This window comes from Vigna unguiculata, chromosome 6, assembly GCF_037176805.1.
Source record: "Vigna unguiculata cultivar grain cowpea cultivar isolate G323 ecotype 2 chromosome 6, ASM3717680v1, whole genome shotgun sequence".
Taxonomy (NCBI): Eukaryota; Viridiplantae; Streptophyta; class Magnoliopsida; order Fabales; family Fabaceae; genus Vigna; species Vigna unguiculata.
Window position 1 is genome coordinate 44,383,592 of NC_140797.1, and position 20,923 is coordinate 44,404,514.

The 20,923-nt window shown below is 32.1% G+C and overlaps 2 protein-coding genes across 2 annotated transcripts; one reads left to right on the top strand and one right to left on the bottom strand.

Moving 5' to 3' along the window:
• The first annotated feature begins 217 nt into the window (after positions 1–217).
• Positions 218–5,826, top strand: ABCI12 (cobalt ion transmembrane transporter). Its single transcript, XM_028075262.2, has 7 exons — positions 218–757; positions 1,808–1,924; positions 2,276–2,512; positions 2,631–2,795; positions 3,678–3,753; positions 4,859–4,923; positions 5,346–5,826. The coding sequence occupies exons 1-7, from the start codon at positions 440–442 to the stop codon at positions 5,496–5,498; spliced, it is 1,131 nt and encodes a 376-aa protein (XP_027931063.1). The 5' UTR covers positions 218–439; the 3' UTR covers positions 5,499–5,826.
• A 644-nt stretch (positions 5,827–6,470) lies between these two features.
• On the bottom strand, positions 6,471–16,541 carry LOC114187124 (beta-amyrin synthase-like). The gene is made up of 17 exons (XM_028075257.2): positions 16,397–16,541; positions 11,608–11,831; positions 11,340–11,525; positions 10,184–10,273; positions 9,804–10,001; positions 9,635–9,719; positions 9,344–9,510; positions 8,999–9,187; positions 8,793–8,906; positions 8,590–8,709; positions 8,158–8,280; positions 7,954–8,052; positions 7,666–7,722; positions 7,213–7,581; positions 7,038–7,118; positions 6,864–6,947; positions 6,471–6,774 (listed from the first exon to the last, which is right to left on the bottom strand). The coding sequence occupies exons 2-17, from the start codon at positions 11,806–11,808 to the stop codon at positions 6,652–6,654; spliced, it is 2,286 nt and encodes a 761-aa protein (XP_027931058.2). The 5' UTR covers positions 11,809–11,831; positions 16,397–16,541; the 3' UTR covers positions 6,471–6,651.
• Between the last annotated feature and the right edge of the window lie 4,382 nt (positions 16,542–20,923).

The following is a 20,923-nucleotide window of genomic DNA, read 5'->3' on the forward strand; positions in this document are numbered from 1 at the left end:
AATTACTAGGTCCAGTTTAACAGAGAAAAAGTCACTCTGGCAGTAAAAATGTTCTCCAAATCAAATTATTTTGGGTGAAAATATGGATTGCATTATTTTAATATTTAATACTTAAAAATATAAAATTTATAATTTAAGTTAAAAATTAAATATAAAAGCAATTAATTATTTGTTAATCCCACCAAGTTAGCTGATAATAAGAACGTCCAATCCTTATTCACCTGGAAGATAGTCCATAGTTTCAATTTTTCATGGTGTGCTCAATGTGACAGTGAACACAAACCAGAGAGTGCTACCCATTGGGTTCGTTGTTATCAATCTTTCAACCACTCGACCGAATTCTGAAACATCGCATGATTACAACGCCACGGAGATTGCAGCATAGTCACCGACTTCGTGAGGCAATTCAGAACCGAATTGCCTCTCACTTCAACCACCCATGAACTGTAACCATGCCACCTTCATTTCGGTCTCACTCGCGCCACCAAGTTCTGTGCTTTTCCCAAAACGCTCTTCCGCAGTCCTCACGCCGAAGCAAACCCTTTTGGCCAGGAACGTGAGACTCAGAGTCAGAGCAAGCGCTTCAAAGGGTGATGGTAATGCACAGGCAGCAAATTGTTCGCAGTGGGTCCCCGTGGGATCTTTCGCCGCCGACAAAGTTTTCAGATTGATCGCCGGCGCCACAGCCAGTCCCATTGGCCAGTTTGTTCCGTACCCCACCACGTTTCTTCACTCTGTCGACCCTCGAGTTAAATTGGTCAGTCATGTGTTATCAATTTATGGTTTTTTATCTTTCGGCACTTAAAGCTTGTGCTTTTATCTGTTATGTTTTCTGCTGAGTTTTGATTATTAAGGAATAAATGAACAATTTGGTCTTCATCCTCTTTGTTAAATAGTCTTCCTTTTACTTATAAAATTATGTAAGTAGTCTCTACAATACTAGAAATCATGTCGCAGAGTTTCTTAAGTATTGAAACATTCTTCAAATTAGTCTCTTATATAAAATAATCAACCGAGGAACTAAATTGATAGATATTCAATATTTAAGAACTATTCAGAAGAAAATGTCATACTTAGGGACTAAATTCATGATTTATACCATAATAGATGTTAACTGTCGAGTTTTTTAATATGAATGTGAAAATGAAATAGTGATTTTATTTTCTGTAATATGAAATTGAGTTATCCCCTAATCATTACAAATTAAAAAATATACAAACTTGTGATGACTCTTATCATCATCATTTTAGCAGAGGAATTGGTGAATGCATTGTGTGGGCTGAGAGAGTTAAGGGAGGGTGTTATTCCGCATAATTTAAGGCTATGTTTGCTTTACTATTTGGCCTCTCCTAGGTGAATGCATTCAAGCTTATGATTAAAAGTAATCCAAATGTGCACCGAGTCTGTTTATGTAACTCGAGGCTTTGGTTGGCTTCTGCTGACTATAGTTTGTGATAGTCCTTGGTAAAGAGAAATGCAACAGCTAACCGGTAATGGAAACATAAGAATAGATCATTGGGTGAGCCGATTTCGTGTGTTTTTTCCAATTCTAAAACACCATCTGCTTATTGATCAGCCACAGAGTTGGACTGCTGTGGGCATATTGGACTGGTAGTGAGGTTGCTTTTAATACATGTTTGATTACTTTCACTTTGTGATGCTTAACATCAGAGTTCTTATCAGCTATAAATTGCAACAAATATTTTTACAATTGTTAATAGATTGGTTGTGTAGCTAGAATGTTTGAATTGTTTGTTTTGACTGCTTGGTTTATGTGTTTTTGTGACCAATCAGTTTGATTTCACAGGTATGGCTTTTAGCCCTGGTTGTTCTACCTGCAAGGTCTCACATAATTATGCGATTTGGATTGGTGATATACTTGACTTTGCTTTCAATGTGGGTTCTACCAAGAAATGCTTGGACGGTAAATAATTGTTAATCCTTGTCTTATGTAACTCAGGAAGTGGGATCATATTCATATATGTATGGATTGTTCACATTGCTTAATCATCGTTGGTTGTTGATCATTAATTAGGGGGCTGTTGGGATTAATAGTCCAAGGATGTTGATCTGTCAGTTAAAGCTTTGCATTGTGTTTCATTTGATGTTCTCTAAGATTTGAGTTAGCTCGTACCATATCATAAATAACTTGGATTTTCCTTTATGTTGTGTCAAATTTATTTGGTTGTTGGCTGTTTATTCAGCTTTTTTTTTTTTTTTTCTATCTTGAAGTGATGTGTTGATTGGAAAAATTTCGTGATAATTTCTCTTGTAGGATCAACTGGGAAGAGTTTATTTTCTATCTGGATTACTATTCATAACACTAGGGCTGGGTTCAGATGGTGTACCCGCACTTGTTCAGTTGAGAACACCACCACCTGCAATGATGGGGCTTCCTCATCTTCCTGTATCTTTAACAGGTTATGCATATACAATCACAAAGTTAGGTCCATTAACATTTACCAGGAAAGGCCTATCTGTAGCAAGCACTGTTGCATGTTTGACTTTTACTGTAAGTTGCTCTCTGTATTTCTGCCATTTCTTTTCATTTAGTGACGGAAGCTTCCTAAAACAAACATAATTTTTATGATTCTGACTTTCTGAGAATTTGATCTGCATTTCTTTGTAAGGTATTTCAAAGTGCAAGTCTCTGCCTCACAACTACCACCCCCGAACAACTAGCATTTGCATTACGATGGTTTATGCTCCCTCTGAGATACATAGGTGTCTCTGTGTCAGAAATTGTTCTTACACTTTTACTGTCATTGAGGTTTATCAGTCTCGTTTTTGATGAGGTAGGAGATTAAAGGATTTTACGTACTACAGTATGAATTTGATAAAGATAGTTTTCATCTGAATTTGATAAATATACAGCTTGTTTTAATTGTTTCAAATTTATATTCTTCCATGATTACTAAAACGACCATGCACAGGCACATGAGGTGTGGTGGCTATTTTGATAGATATTGCTGATTACTGATGAAGTCTATTTTTTTTTAATTAGTGTTGATGATTGCTTACTAGCGTGTGTGATGTGTTTGAATTATTGTAATAAACACTGCATCTTGTTGCAAGAAATTAGGGTTTCGTATGTTGTATTTGTTTATGAGTAACGAATTAGAAAACTGTTAGTTTTGAATCTGTTATCTTAGTTAGTTGGGGCTGAGATGATTAGAGAAATAAGACATGCTGCCTATAAATAATAGATGTGAAAGAAAGGGGTGTCTTTTCAATTGAGAAGAGTACTTTACTTTGGATGTTATGGGAACTCAGAGAGATCAAACTTATGGATGTTATGGGAAAGTAAACAGAGCGGTAAAAGATATCTTCCTGATTTCTACAATTTTGAAGTACATCCAAACAGGAATGAGACAATGTCTTGCTTAATAAAGTTCAGTTGTTACTGATGTTTGTATTAGATTTAGCAAAGACAATAAATAGTTTTCAGAAAGACTGTTTATTAGCAATTTTACATACTACGGTGGAAAGGTTGGCCTAGATATTAGCCAAGTACAACACACAAGTAGATAATAGTAGTAAATATGTGAATTAATAAAAATTATTTGACAAATGGAAGTAAAATTGGACACTTCGTCAACTTAAACTGCTATGCTTAATCCATTCATTTTCCTTTTGCTGCGAGTTAAAATCCATAATTTCATATTGTTTTGTTGCAGGTCCGGAACATTGCTTTGGGGATTGTATCCCGTAGGATAAATTGGAAGCAGCTGACTGTTATGGAGACCATTGATAGTAAGTAAATATTGCAAAAGTTCTTGTTCTTTTTTGTAATCTTTTCTTGACTTTCCAGCTAACTAGGTGATGGATATTAGTTGGTTAACAATTTTGCATAAAACTCATTCGGATTCTTTAGAAGAAAAAGTATTAACTCGCACCAAATCACAGAAATGACCACAATCTCTTGCTGTTCCAGAGTTTAGACACCCAAAGATTATCATTGTCCAGAAAACTACCGAACGTCACTCCTCCCTGTCTCCCAACACTACCACAGCAGTAAAAATGAAAAATATTTAACTGTCTGCATGATTGATTTTGTAACTGTCGTACATAACTGTTTGTTTGCATAATTAAATATGTAATCTTCCTAAAGTCCTACATAAAACCACACCATGGTTGAGCCCCACATTCTACACCCTCTTCTGGAATATACTTTCCAAACACGAGGCTATTGAAACGGGTATAAGTAGTGTCTTATGTGTAGTCTAGGATATAGAAATTGATACAATGGAGTGCTTATCCTAACACATTTGTTTTTGTGTATGTCGATTATAAGGATGATTAGACTGGTAATCGCCATCTTTAGTTGCCTATTCATGAACTAGTTTACTTTTCTTCCAATAGCACTTAACATTTTCATGTTATGTGGCATGGACCTTATACTCATATAGTTTATCTAATTACATGTGTCCAACCATTTTTTTCTTTGAAAATGACAGTATTTAAGAAAATTGTCAATATTTGGATTGATACATGAATTGCTACAGTTACCTTATATGACATGTTAGTGTAATGAACTGTGCCAGTCTTATTCTGAACACAATAACGCATGCCAGTATAATAATCTCATTGAACTTTCTTCTTCTGTAATGCTAACAGGCACATGTACCTCCTTTTAAATGACATAGAATGAAAGCAAAATAGGATTTTTTTTGCGTGCAGTATAATTAGGATTTTATATTATGTGATAGATAGTTTGTCTGGAAACTTAGTTCTGCAATGGACAAGCTATTCTTAATTACGTTAATGTTTAATGGTTTTGCACTAGACTGAAAGCTTTTATTTCAAGATATTTCTTCATTGTCATGATTCTTTTGTTTTCCCTTACATGACTTTGCAGTTTTTTTTAACTACTTCCGGCGCATCTTCAAAAATATTTTCAGCCATGCAGAGCAAATTTCTCAGGTTTATCTTAAATTTACAGTCTTCTGCTTTGTCTAGGTTTCTTTGAAATTCTTCAACTTTATCATATTTGCAACTCATTCTTGATCTGTTGAATAATCAGATGAATTTGTTTCAAATTCATAAACCGTTTTGAAGGCTTTTCAGATACAAGCTTTCACTGATGTTACTTTCAGTTTCCACTTATGAAAAGTGGCCCAGTTAGAAATGTGTTCTTTTGTTTATTTCATAGTTTGAACTATATGTTGATTTCAATAACAATTCTGAGTTCAGAAAATATATACTTTAATTAAATTAGTACTCAATTTCCCTAGACATCTTGTGGACTGACCTGGTAACATTAATATGTTGTTATGATTGTATTCATCAGAAAAAGAAAAAAAATCGAAGGTTGTGTTCTGATATTTTAACATAAAATACTGCAGGCTATGATAGTCAGAGGTTTTAAAGGGGACAGTGGCAGTCACAAAATTTACTTTTTGTCGGAATCATCGTTTGGGATGGTAGATGCTATATGCTTGCTGTTCTTGACAGTTGTCATAGGAGTTGCTCTCCTGTCTGAGTACTACCTTGTCTAACAATATATGCCATTCCATCTGTAAGAGCATTCTATAGTGATACGTATTTTCATCAGTAAGTTAATTTGTCATCTTTCTGCTTGCTTGTGAAAAATTAGTATCACATGTTCAAGGGGATTTCATCAAGTCCTGCAGTTTTTCCATAAAGATAAAAAGGGACCTTACGGCACACCGGAAAAGATGGAAAGATGAACTGAGGAAAATGTGGGTGGTTTTGGTATGTTTTAGTAGAGATTGAGTGGATTTGCACTCTTTATCACATTCTTCCCTACCAGTTGTTTCGGTTCAAATCTTTTTATAAAGGTTCAAGCAGTTTTTTCATGACTCATCATGTCAATGGGCTAAATTATTTCGTAAGCATTTCTAAAAGAATATAAGGAGATATGAAATAATCTTTCTATAAGTTAAAAAACATCTTTTATAAAAACTTGTATAGGAGAACTTTCACAAATTAATTTATACATAAAACACAATTTAATTAAAATTGGGAAAAACTGATTTATTTAGATAGTCTAATGCATTCAACTATTGATTACTTCTTTGTGCTATTTTCTTGTAGTATCACAGAATAAAAAATATTAATGTGTCGTTTTCATAGTATGTTTAGAATTTATTATTTATTATGGACTGTGTAATTGAGAAGATCTTAATGTGTAATTCGAAACAGGAATTTTATATGGTATAATTTGAAAATATCCCAAAATACATATTCTATAATATATAGTTTTGAATTGAATATAATAGATTATAGAATATAGTTTCAAATTGGTTACAAGACTTTATGAAATAGATAAGTTGCTTTTTTTTATTTTTTCATATTATCATGATAAGAGAAGAAATTATGAATTGCATTAAGAAAAGCCTAACTATTGAATCTAAGTTCAAGAGCCGTATATGTAAGTGAAGCATAATCTTGTATTGCGAGATAGTGATAAATAATCGTAAAACTTATACAAATTTCAAAGTTGTAAATAAATATAAGAACATATAACACGCTCTTTATTGTTGTAATATTTAATGCAAAATATCTGTTCCAGAATTACAAAACTATACTAGAAAGAAAGTTATTAAAGTTTGTCACCAACTTTGATTTTATCTGCCCAATTTGTTTTATGGATATGGCATTGTCTTCTTGAGCTTACACATTTTGAAGCTAAACAGTAGTGGAATGCATCAAAACATTATTACGATATTCACTCAAAGCCAACAGTGGAAACACATTTCTGTAGAATGCATAATGAATCAAGCAACTACTCTTGTACGCCCCCACGGCCTCCTGCCACAATTAAGTCACACACAAACATTAAACAATTTTGGTGCAATAACTAAGATTCATAATTCAAAAGATAGAGATTTGAGAGGTACTTGTTGGGGCCAGTCACCATCTTCTAACTGAGAATTAATGAGTAACTTTGCAGCACGATGAAGAGGTGTTGGATCTCTCTCAGCCTACATATGCCAAATTCAGAAAACGAATAACAACAACACTTAAAGGCATTAGAGATGTTGAAATCCAGCAGATGCAAATGAGAAGAGTACCTGTCCGCCATTAATTAAAGCCATTAGAGCCCACGCTGTTTGAACAACATGCGATCGATTCCCTTCAAGACCCACGTACGTCTTCATCGCACATATGCATTCATTAATATTTATAATTAATGACATTTAAGCTAATGGAAATTGTAATCATAGATAATGTCGTTTATTTACAAACCTTCATCGGACAAGAAAGATAACTTTCTCCCCACCCACCATCCTCATTCTGTATTGAGAGTAGAAATTTGACAGCTTTACGAATGGCGGCGCAGTTAGTGTAAGTGTATCCAGCAGCAGCTAAAGCTCCGAGTGCGAACCAGGAACTGTAAGTGAAGCAAACTCCCCAGTTCCCGTACCAACTTCCATTTGGTAATTGTTGATCTTCAATGTATTGTGTTGCTTTCACAATGAACTTCTCTATTTCTTCCCTTCTGTGATTTGGATATAGTTTTTTGAACAATACTAAAGCCTGAATTGCTGATCCAGTACTCTCAATATACTCGTGCTCGATTACTATGTCAGCAATAAATTCCGCCGGATTCAGATTCTACGAATTAATAAAAAAAAAATGATGAAATCAACATCAGCTAACAAAGTTATAAATATTGTAGAATCATCAATTCAAACTTACTTCCAACCACTTTTGAGCTTTTGCAGGCTCCCACACAGATAAACCTCCATTTTTGCTCTGCAGTAACCAAAACTTGTAGTTTCGTAAATAAAATCATATTTAACCAATTTAAATGTGTGGAAACTTCAATAAAGGAAAATTATTAAAACAAATTACAGAAAAAATGTGCATAATTTTAGCACTTCAAGTACGTGTGATGTAAACAAAGGTTAAGACGACAGACCATTGATTACCAAATTAATCATATAAAATTGAAAAGTGTGCTACCACAAACTTTAGAATACTCACCTGAAGTGACAATATAAAATTGACCGAGTCATACATCCTTTCAGGTTCCAATTTTTCTCCTACGATCTCTTCTGGCAACATTGATAAAAGTAAACAACACTGAAACAGGATGATTAGTTTGTTAAAATCATGGAACATATACATGTTGTTTATTTATGAAGTTTTTAACAAATAAAAATGTTTGTAACCGAAAGAGTTAAATACCTTGAGACATTCTGCAGTGCCGTCAGAGATTTGTACTCCGTGGTCTCTGTCAGCAAAGGTCCATGCCCCTTTAGAAATGTGATGAAACATACTCTTGAAATCTCCTGAACGGTTATCTACCACCTATAATATTACAATATTAATGAGATAGTTATGAGATAGTTGATCATACAATCTTTCATCCTCCATTCCAATACTTACTAATCCAATTTTGTAATTTTAAAATGTTGGTTAGAAAAAAGTTGAATCTTTTCTACTCACCTTTTCAATTTTATCACTAAATCAATCTTATAATTCCTAGTTGCTTATAATTATGAGAATAATAATTATCCATCCAAAATAATATGTCAGATGAATTATATATTTTGTAGAAATTAGTTCAGGTAAGAGTTCTTTTGTATGTTTAAGAAGTCAAATCTTAATTTAATGCACCTGAGATTTCTTGATAAAATCATGTGCTTTTTCAAGTGTGGGACCAAGATCACCAATTAGACCAGTAGCGAGAAGAGCTTGAACCATGAAACCAGCATCCCATGATTGCGAATTAATTGCCTACATTACTTAGACAATTGCATTAATTAAGTTATCATCTTCTATTATCAGAGATTAAAAATAATTAAGATGTATTTATATACCTGTACACACATTCCATCTTCTGAAAGCCATAAATAATCTGGAACCCTTGCAAGATGCTTCTTAAAGGAATCTCCATTTGGATCGTCTACCCAACAAGCAAGCAACGATGCGGACTACCAAACAAAAACATGAAGTGACCACAACTAAAAATTTCGATTGGTGCATACTATAAATAATATACATGCTTTCAAATTATGATGATTACCTTGTCGATACACCCACCTTGGATGTATCGAGTACTTTCATCTTCGTAGCGAATACCTTTTATTGCAACTTCAAGTGCCTTTTCTCTGATCTTATTGAAAGGCCAGCGAGTGACAAGTGGCTCAGTGAAAAAATAAGCAGTGTCCCATATTAGATCTTGTATCCAGTGATGCGGATAATACAGATCTTCCTGTCATGTATATGTAAAACAATATAACATCCTTTTTGTCACACACTCACATTATGTGTTGATGTATTTTCTTTCTTAATTTTAAAATCATTTTTTTTCTTGAATTAATTACGTACGCTTTTTACAATATAATCAAAGGCTATGAATATTTTTAACCTTTGCACATTTGTGCCGTGCTTTCTTCCACGTACTTTCATCATAAGGTTCAGTAAAGAGTTCTTCTCTCAAACTTGTGATCAGTGGTGTGACTGGACACACGAATCTTTTTCCGTATATATATGACATGGGCATGTATACGTGCCGACAAAAATACCACATTTTAGCTGCATTATTTAAGGTCAAAATAAGATTCAATAATAATCCATTTTTTAATTAACTCTTGGGTATATATTGATTTAAGTAGTCATATTTCTTAAATAGTTGAAAAAGAAAAATGAAATATTTAACCAGGATGCATGGGGAGAAAAGTAGGAAGTATCCAAAATTCAGGGGGCAATGGGTTGCATCCACTCCAATCAACAATACCAAGAACCTGCAACAATAACATTTTTTGAATTAAACACAAAAACTTACATTTGTTGATTTGTGTGTTGAAAGAATAGGAAAGCATGCATACCGAAAGCCAAAACTTTCCCCATGAAGGCATAAGTGTAATGGTACCATGATCATGAATCCACTTTCTGGCCTTAGCGCAAGCGTTCTTATCACCTCCATTCGCTCCTTCTCCAAGAATTCTCAGAGTTACGTAATTCAGTGCCGTACAATACATCGTGCTTCCACCCTCTATGTGTAATCCCCACCCTCCATCTTCATTCTTCCCATGGTTACCAAAATTCGTATATATTAAGAACGAACTTTCAAATTTCATGAGTTATGTATAATTTAAAGATATAATCATTTTAACAAATCGAAAAGCAAAAGGTGAAAAATAGTATGTGTTGTTTTATTTCTTCAACATGAAGTTAAATTTGGTATATTGAAGTTGAACAAGTGTACCTGATGATTATACAGGTAACGGAGAATTTCCTTACGATGTTCTTCCGAAATTACGGAATCAAGATGTCCTGTACTGTAGATGGGGATGATCTGCGATGTTTGAGGCAAATACAAAAGTAATATTATATATAGAATTTTGTGAATTTCAATTTGTTAGACCAAGAGATCGAAAAAATCAATAAAACGTATACATATTCGTTTAAATCTGCATATTGATACGGGAAGCTTGATGCAAATTTTCGTTTAAATTTGCATGTTGATACAGAGGTTGATATAAATTTAATTAATTTAATTAGAATGTGAAGTTATGAAATTTGAAGAGTCATATAATTATAATATGAAATATTATAAATTATATATTTACAATATTATAGGTATTGATAAGTTGTATGATTATGAAAAATATAAGACATATGATAGAAAGGACTAATTCAAATATTATTATAAAATACGTTTAAAATGTTAAATAAAATTTTGAAGAAAAGATTAATTCAAAAATTCACTTAAATTTGAGGGACTAAAAACATATTTAATCCTTATTTTATTCATGTAATATATATATATATATATATATATATATATATATATATCCTAAAAACTAGTTTAAATAAAAAATATATTAAGTAAATATTCAAAACAATGAGTCATATAATAAATCCTGGAAAAGACCGAGCAAATCATGAATGAGGTCATTTTACATAAGCATGTTATTGAATTCGATGATAATAAATTTAAGGTGGTATGGATAAAGTTGAAGTTGACCAACATAATGTTATTTTCAAATTATTATAATGTTATCAACTTTAACATCAATGTGAGTTTAATGATTTCTCTTATTTATTATTGAATTAGTTAAATCAAGTTAAAAGTGTGTTCTTCACCCTTCAATTATAATTTACAAAATGGTCAATCCGTAGTTACATATGAATGAATCGAAAATAGTCATCAAATGACTTTACATATATATTTTTTAATATAGTCACAAAATTATTCATCTATTTTTTTTTCTTTTCAAATGCGAGTTTAGATAAAATATAAACTTAAATGAGTACGGATTTAATGTCTGGAACATTTTAAATCAGTGCGAACTTAATCTTAATAACCAATTTAAGATAAATTTTTATATTAAAGAACATTTTAAATAAGTTGAATTTACCATGATGGGAGTGAAAAAGTGAGAACCCCCAACGTGAGCAGGCCAATGGCCATCACTAGTTTGCAGTGCTGAGAGGTAATGGGAGGCTCTCTTTATTGTCTGAGTAGCCTTCTCCCATGTAATTTCCTCATCTTCTTCTATCTTCACTTTTCTTATTCTTTGTTTGAATTCTTTTTCCCTCAGAACCTGTACATAAATGGAACATAAAGTTTTATATTATTTATGCATCTGAACAGTGAGGTTTTGTTGAGGTTAAGAAAGAAAGTACCTGAAATCGCCAAAGTCGATCACCACATGCCTTGCGCTCAAAGCGATTTTGATAGAAATGTTGACGAGCTTCTTCAACCTGGGCGCGTTCTTCATCGGTTCCTGCTTCAGAATCAAACTCCCATATTTGTCTTCCTGCAAAGTTATTTGTGCTGAATATGTATGGACTCTTCCCTCCGTCTGCTATCTTCAACCTCCACATTTTCTAAATAACCTTAATTGCTTCTGCGTCATAAAATAAAAACAAAATATTTCTTAAATTTATCCTTTTTAATATATATAGTCCAAACAAGATCACATACAAAACACGAAAAATAACCTTAAACTGTAATTCTTTCACTTTCACCTTTTCACTTTCAGATTCTACAAATTAATAAACAAAAAATAATGAGATGAACATCAGCAAACAAATTTATACAACATTGTAGAATCATCAATTCAAACTTACTTCCAACCACTTTTGAGCTTTTGCAGGCTCCCACACAGATAAACCTCCATTTTTGCTCTAGAGTAACCAAAACTTGTAGTTTCATAAATAAAATCATATTTAACCAATTTAAATGTGTGGAAACTTCAATAAAGGAAAAATATTAAAACAAATTACAGAAAAAATGTGCATAATTTTAGCACTCCAAGGACGTGTGATGTAAACAAAGATTAAGACGACAGACCATTGATTGCCAAATAAATCTTGTGAAATTGAGAAGTGTGCTACCACAAATTTTATAATACTCACCTGAAGTTGCAATATAAAATTGCAAAAGAAAAAATTTCGTTGGTGGTTGAGGTGTGAATTTTTCAGTCAAGGGTCCACTCGTATTTCATCATTTGCTTCATTTCTTCTCAGAAAAAGGTACGCGCATTAGAATATAAGTTTATATTTGATAAGTTTATGTCTGAGGTAAATGCTATAGGTGAAAAAAATAAGAAAAAACTGAGCTGCGTTTTTAATATTTCATGTTACATTTTACGGAAGTCATTTTTAAATACAAAAATGGAAATTTCCGAGAAGTGAACTTGTGCGGAAGTCAAGTTATTTTTTCCATATACGGAAGTCGACTTCCGAAAATGTATATGTAAAACGAAAGTCGACTTCCGAAAGACAAGTGAAATTATATGGAAGTCAAATTATTTTTTCCCTTATACGGAAGTCGACTTTCGAAAATGTATGTTGGAAACAGAAGTTGACTTCCGAAAGTGTATGATTAAAACGAAAGTGGACTTCCGGTGAAGTAAAATTTTTTTAGTGTTACGGAAGTGGACTTCCAGTCTTTAAGTGAATTTTTTGCAACGGAAGTCGAGTTCCGAAGAATTTTTTTTTTTTTTGGTAAGTAGCTTTTTGTGTGGTGAGTATATTTTTTCCACTTCCGTAGTAAGGTGGTTTCTCTTGTTTTTGACTTTTTCCACTTCCGTAGTAAGGTGGTTTATCTTGTTTTTGACTTTTTCCACTTCCGATGCTTTCTATTTTCTACCATGCACTTCCGTAAATTAGTTATTAACGACTTCCGTAGTTGAAAATGAGTTGTGAATCACTCTCTTCTTCGACAAGGGGCTTCTCAATGCACTTCCAACTTTTTTCCGATACCCCAAAAATTACTCTTTTATCCTTATCTAGTTTTACCTACCTTGGTGGTTGAACAAAATTAAAAAAATTTACTGTGCTGCTACTATTACTTTGCTTTTTTACTTTTGCGAGCCTGCACCTCCAACACCTTCAACACTTCAATGGATGTTAGGTTATCTTGTGGATGTCGACATCCGCAACAAACCTTTTTTTTTCTTTTCATATGTAATTTTTTTTTTGATAAAATTTATGATTCATAAATTCCAGTAAAAAAATGTATAATAGGTTTAAAGATTAACATAGTGGTTTGATAATTTTTTCAACATTTATTTGAATATGTTTTCATTAAAAAAATTAAAAAATAGGGGTAATTAACAAAATGCATTGCGGATGTCAACATCCGTAATACAATTTTAACGGATGTCAGGTTATGTTACGGATGTCAACATCCGCAACATACTTTTTTTTCTTTTTCATATGTAATTTTTTTGGATAAAATTTGTGATCCACAAATTCCAGTAAAAATTGTATAATATGTATAAAGATTAATATATTGGTTTGATAATTTTTTTTCATTTATTTGAGTATGTTTTAATTAAAAAAAATTAAAAACAGGGTAATTAAAAAATGCATTGTGGATGTCGACATCCACAACATAATTTCAACGGATGTCAATTTATGTTGCGGATGTGGACATCCACAACATACTTTTTTCTTTTTTTTTCATATGTAATTTTTTTTATAAAATTTATGATCCATAAATTCAAACAAAAATTGTATAATATGAATAAAAATTAATATAGTGATTTGATAATTTTATTTATTTATTTGAGTATGTTTTCATTAAAAAAAATTAAAAACCGAAAATAATTAAAAAATGCATTATAAATGTCAATATCTACGATACAATTTCAACCGATATCTAGTTATCTTGTGAATGTTGATATTCACAGCGTACTTTTTTCTCTCTCTGTTAATTTTACTTTTTGTGAGGTCAAAACGGAAATTAAAAAAGAAAATGACATGTTAACACAATTTTTCTTACAAATTTTTTGACAAACTATTAATCTGGGTAAAAAAATATTATTTTATTACTTTATTTTGGTTAAAAAATAAAAAATAAAATATTTTAATTCTATTTAAGAAAAGTTTGTCAACTTTTGTCAAAAATCATTTTCCAATTAAAAGTACTTTTAGAAGTACAGGAAAAAGGGTTCCGGGTGTAGGGAGAAGCCCCTTCAAGAATCATGACCTTCTTCCCGATCGATCTTCCTCCTTCGTGGGTATCTTCCCCCTACCCCTAACTCACGGAGCGGCGCATCACTCGCCCCAGCAGAGTCGCCGGCGACCATCAGAGGACTTGCCAACGTCGCCGCGTCACCGTTTTTCACGACGAGACCAACGGCGCCATCCGCAATTTGCCTCTCCGGCTCCGCTTCGACCAACCGAGGTCAACGCCGGCGCTGCCAACCAAAAACGGCACCGACGTCGACGATGGCACTCCTTCCTTTCTTTCACGCGGAGCATCTTCTCTTCCCCAAGCCTCCAACCGTCGCGCGCCGGATCGGGAACAGCAGTATGCACCGTCGCCGTTCCGCGCCCTCTCGGACTCTCCGTCGGCATCCGCCGGCGATTTTCTCCTCCTGAATTTTATTTTCGACTGGTTGCGATTTGGTGTTTTGTGTGTGATGATTTTTGTTCCAAGAAAACACTCTCACTGCTGGGATCTCGTTCTGCGTTGCTCTTTGAATTTGGATATGTTTCGGGTGTAGGGAGCGAAAATCTATTAAAGAGTATCTCCAAGCTGGTTTTATTTTTCACTGCTGCGATAACTTTCAGAAAATCCACTTCTTAGTTTGATCGGCTGGGATGACGATCGGGGTAGCTGTCTAAAGTACTCTGATACTTAAGTCAGTAAAGGACCGATCGGTGTATCAATATATCTGCTGTAATAAATGTGAAATTAAGATCCTCACCAACCTTTGAGCCCTATTTATAGTTTTCTGTGTGGGCCTGTGATTAGGGTTCCTTAATCACGGCCCAATGATCCCTTAATCAAGGTTACTGACTCGTTTAACGTTAATTAACTCGTTTGACTGGTCCTTTGACTGCGCGACCGATGGCCGCTTGACTGGGTTAGTTATACTGTAACAAGTGTAACCTTCGTGTACGTCTGGTCGACCGTCAGACGCATGCGAAGGACTACACAAGTCTAAAGAGATTGATAAACCGATGGTTGATTCGTTGATTGTCGCGTTCTGGTTGGGTGCAACACGTACTTGTCTGATTGACCGATGTGCCATTAAGGGTCCGTGTCGCTCGACTAGGTGTTACCAATGTACCGATGGATATGAACATGGTTAGGTCGGGACTATGTTCAACCGTTTGACCGATGGTCTTATAGTTTATTCGTGATTCGTTCGACCAATGATCCTTTAACGATGCTACGTGGCTGATCGACAGAGTCGATTCGCTGTTCGACCGTTCGACCGCTGGCCTTTCATTTATTACTTCCTCCACTTTTACCGATTGACCGATGGGACGTACAGTACAGGATGTAACAGAGATGGAGAAATTGAATGTGTGTTGGTTGATGGATGGTATCTGTGGTGAGGAGGAGTGTGTTGTGCATGCTGGTTTTGTTATTTTTCGCAGGCGGAACGTGCAGGTGAAGGTGATGATGAGTGAAGCAGAGGGAGTGAGAGTGCAGAGATGGATGGTGCTTAGGCGGTGATGAATGGCAATGGAGGTGAGGAATGAGTGCTAGGCAGTTTGGGTCTTGATGAAGACGAGGTGTTGAAGCTGGTTGGGATTTCTGGTTCGGTGTGATGTTGAGTAGCGGGGATGGAGTTGTGTGTCTGATGAGTGGTTGGAGAGGAAATTTCGGAAGTACAGGGACAGGGGTTATGTTACGGTGATGGGAGATGAAGAATGAAGAGGAAAAACGAAGATAAGAAAATGGATATGGGAAAGCCATGGAGTAACAACATGACATATTTGAATCATGAGCCAAATAGATGAAATGCAGCAAACCCAACACACAATTGCAACAAGTATACAACATATCTAACATATCTGAATCATGACCCAAATAGATGAAATGCAGCAAACCCTACACACAATTACATCATGTTCTAGTATTCAGTAAGTATTGAAGATGAAATACAAGGAAGCCCAACATACAGCTACATCATGCTCATTTAAGTGTTCAAGGTGCTTTACTTACTTCTTGGAGCTCCCTTTGTGGTGTGCTGAAGTATCTTCGACTTTGTTGTTTCTACACCTTTGTCCTGGATGTGCATCTTTATAATGTTTAATTTCTGTGAGATTGGTGATGAGTGTAATCAGAGAAAGAAAGCAAGGGATGAAAAAAACATTCTGCGAAAACAAGTTGGTATCTCTCCTTTTGTTAACTTTTTTTCCAGCCTCTCAGCTTAGGACCATGTGAAGGGACCGTCTAAAGACCACAGGGTGGGTGTATAGACCAGTAACGTGCATAGTAACGTGCATGGTTGCGCATAGTAACATGCATGGTTGGCGATTGTTAGTTGCACCACCGATAAGGAGAGGGAAGGTAGGTTAATATCAGAAATTTTCATTTCATTTTTCCAAAATCAAATAAATTTAAAATTAAAGAAAGATAAAATGAAATGAAATAATATAAAAATAAATAAATACATATATTTTTTTCTCAAATTAATAAACATATATCTTATTTTACAAGTTAATTTTACTTCTTATTTTCTATCCGGATGAAATTAAGTGTGTTCAAACATAATCATGTGAATTGCATTAAAAAAAACTAAAGCTAACATAAAGAATGTTAGAATGTTCGTTAACAAGTGAAATGATCTGAATACTTTAAATAAAAAAGTGTGTACTATAAACGAACAAAGTAAAATATGTTTTTTCAAGTAATAACTAAACCATTTTTAAATGGTACTTTTCAAAAAATTAATTATAAATTTGTTAATAAATAAATATTAACAATTTTAATTTATGCAACATGTATTTTATATATTTCATATGATAAAACAAACAACATGAATTCCTACATGTGAAAATGTTATATTTAAAGAAAAAGAAAATGATTCAATTGAACTGAGAATCAAACTAAAGAAAAAAAAGTAAATAATATCACTAAACAAATTTTTAAATCCTTTAATGTGATAGGTATTAATATTAATATGATTAATATTTATAATACTACAACATCTCAAATTTATAATTAATTTTTAATACAATATTTTAACCACATTATTTTTAACTCATTTAAATATTTTATTATACCCGTTTTTTATTTTAAGCAACACAAATAATGTGTTAGATAATGAAAGATTTTGTCTGAGATATTTCGTCTACTGAATTGGAGAACTTCGTCTACCGAATTGGAGAACTTGGTAACATGATCAGATGAAATGCTTTTAAAGTGTTCAAACTTACATAAAATACAATTATAACAAAGTAATTTTTTTTTATTTACCTTACTATATAATTATAACATGACAACTTTACTGTAAAGATAAGTTTGATGGAATCTTTCTTCTCCTCCTTCATTAGCAACCTTCTAAGTGTAATTATTACATTTATAGTTTCATCATATAAATATTTCTTACAAAGTCATTTGAAACCTAATTACAATTAATCAAAGTTACCGGTCATAACAAATCTTGCCTAGATTTGAATGTGGGATGCCACATTTTCAATCCACACAGAATAAGTGAAAAAAAGTTAAACAACAAATCCTTCTAAAGTAAAAACTCATTTATTATGTCTTCTTACAAGTCTAGAAAAACTCATCTAAACAAACTTCGACAATATGAGAGCAAAAATATGTGTGGAAGTTGTGAGTAGGGATGGCAACGGGGCGGGGCGGGGATGAGTTTCGCTATCCCATACCCATCTCCGTAAAAAAAATTCATCCTCATCCCCATACCCAAACCCAACGGGTATCAAACTTTTGTTCCATCCCCATCCCCACCGGGTAACGGGTATAATCTCGTATCCATACCCGTACCCGTTTTCTTACTACTTTAATATTAATTTTGAATAATTTTTATAAAATAAAAAAAATTACGGTAAAGGAAACATAATATTATCAAATATTCAATATTAGGAGGATAGTTGTTTCTTCGATATCAAATATTTTGAAATAAATTATAATTAATTATATTTTATATTAGAATACCAAATAAAATTTCATGAGAACCAAAACATTTATTAAATTTGCAAACATTAATGAAACCTAGTTGATAAAATTTAAAAATAGTTTTTTAAAAAAATATAAAAAGAAAAAATATTCAAATTAAAATATATTTTATTTTAAATGTTTGTTTACTTCAATTTCTTAAATTATAATGAATATCTTTTTTATACACTAATAAAAGTCATAATATGTCACTTGATCAAAATGACACAAAAAATAAATAATAAATATTAATAAACATAATAAAATTTTAACATAGATCTTGTATCTTTTGAACTCTAATATATGTTAGATGGTGATAAAAAAAATATTCATAGCAATTACATTAAATTTTTATATTGTAGTAAATAAAAATTATTTATACAATTATAGTGAAAAACTTAAATTATAATTGTAATGAGTTTTAGAAAATAAAAAATAGGTTTAATTATGTCTTTGGTCCCCATTTTTATAACAAAATCTCAATTTGATCCCTCTATTTTTTTTATCTCATTTTGGTCCCTATTTTAGAAATTTTGATCTCAATTTAGTCTTTTCTGTTACTGGTATAGTAACAGCGTTAATTGAGGTGCTACGTGCCAGTTTTTGGATTTTTTGAATTATTTATTTATTTATTTTTTGAATTTTAAAAAAATTGCCACGTGCAAACGGTCGTTGTGCCACGTGACAGTGACAAAGTGATGTGATAGTGATAATGCCACATGTCAATATTATGCCAGGTGTCATTTCCTCAGTCTCAATCTGGTCTTTGTATTCTAATTTTTGTCTCATTTTAGTTTCTACTTTTGTAAAAATAATCCAATTTTTTCTCTCTCCACATTGAAACAAAAATTAATTTTTATATAAATGTTATACAAATATTTTTATTAAATTTGATATTTTTATTATATATTTTTAACATAACTAAGTTTATTTAAATTTGTGTTTCACATTCAACTTTACTTAAAATTGTTTTCAAATTTCAAATTTATATGTTTTTTATTGTTACATGAATTAGTTAAAATTATTTTTAAAATTTTTATAATTGTTATTTTTACATCAATTCAATCATTTGTGTACAAATTATTGAACTTCACACATTTTAAAAATATACAATTATTTGAAATATAAATTCAAATAAAAAAAATAATATTAAAGTATGATCTAATAAAATATCAATATAATTTATGATTTTTTTATTAACATTATTATCTATTAACAACTTCAAAACAATTTTAAGTAAAATTCAATGTAAAATATTAATTAAATAAACTTAATTTTGTTAAAAATATTTACTGGAAATATTAATTTTGATAGAAATATTTGTGTACATTTATATAGAAATTAAATTTGATTTCAATTTGAAGAGGGACAAAGTTGCTCAATTTTTACAAAAAGAGAACTAAATTGAGACAAAAATTAAAATAAAGGGACCAAATTGAGAAAGTGGAAATGACATCTGTCATATAAGTGACATGTGTCATTATCACTGTCACATCACTTTGTCACTACCACGTGGCACGACGACACGACAGCTTGACACGTGGCAAATTTTTTATTTTTTAAAAAAATTCAAAAAAATAAATAAAGAATAAAATAATTCAAAAAAAAATTCAAAAAATCCAGAAACTGACACTTGGCACCCTTTAACGGTGTTAGTGTACCACTAACGAAAGGGGCTAAATTGAAACAAAAACAAATAGAGGGACCAAATTGAGATTTTGCTACAAAAATGAGGACCAAAGGTATAATTAAACCTAAAAAATAATTAGATAAAATAAATCAAAATAGTATTCTACATGATCAAAATAAACAAAAAATAAAAATATTAAAAAATTAACAAATGTGTGTCTTATAAACAATTTGGAGACTATTGAAAGGAATTGCACAAAGAAAAACAAATGTATAATTAAGGGTATGATAAGATGAAAAATATCTTAGAGATCTAAGAAAAATTTTCAAATATCAACATATATACTCAATGGTTGAGAAATAACAAAAATTGTTTTAGCGAAACAAAAAAGTTCTTCAAAATGAAACAAAAATTAATAATAATAATAATAAGTAATTTTTTTATATTACCTAGTAAATGAAATGTTTATGATATTAAACACTTAAATTGAGAGTATTAAACATTCTCATGTGAAAGAAAAATATACAATAAATAAAAATATTAAAAAATAGTAGAAATATTCAAATGTTAGAAATACAATTTTTTTATTGACATACATCTTTTTAACATAATTACATAAAGGTTATGATAAGATAAAAAATATATTGGAGATGCGAATGAGTTTCATAACAAACCAAATAATTAAAAGAAATAAAAAATGGAAAGTATATATATACATATATATATATATATATATGATTACTTAATTAATTGTGAATATTTAAATAATTTAAACGAGGATAGAGATATGGCGGGGACGGGTATTATGGCGGGGATATGTATATCCCCATCCCCATCCCCATCCCCATCCCCATACCCAATTGAAAAAATCGAGGATTCCCCATACCCATACCCATACCCAATCAATGCGGGGATTCCCCGTCAAAACGGGGACA

What these genes read in the sequence shown, in the direction of transcription:
- ABCI12 (XM_028075262.2), top strand. Translation starts at nt 440, where the DNA reads ATGAACTGTAACCATGCCACCTTCATTTCGGTCTCACTCGCGCCACCA. An exon ending in TGTTATGGAGACCATTGATA is followed by an intron (nt 3,754 to 4,858) that starts GTAAGTAAATAT and finishes ATGACTTTGCAG; the next exon opens with TTTTTTTTAACTACTTCCGG. An exon ending in ATGCAGAGCAAATTTCTCAG is followed by an intron (nt 4,924 to 5,345) that starts GTTTATCTTAAA and finishes AAAATACTGCAG; the next exon opens with GCTATGATAGTCAGAGGTTT.
- LOC114187124 (XM_028075257.2), bottom strand. Translation starts at nt 11,808, where the DNA reads ATGTGGAGGTTGAAGATAGCAGACGGAGGGAAGAGTCCATACATATTC. An exon ending in ATCGACTTTGGCGATTTCAG is followed by an intron (nt 11,526 to 11,607) that starts GTACTTTCTTTC and finishes ATTTATGTACAG; the next exon opens with GTTCTGAGGGAAAAAGAATT. An exon ending in CACGGCACAAATGTGCAAAG is followed by an intron (nt 9,188 to 9,343) that starts GTTAAAAATATT and finishes TATACATGACAG; the next exon opens with GAAGATCTGTATTATCCGCA.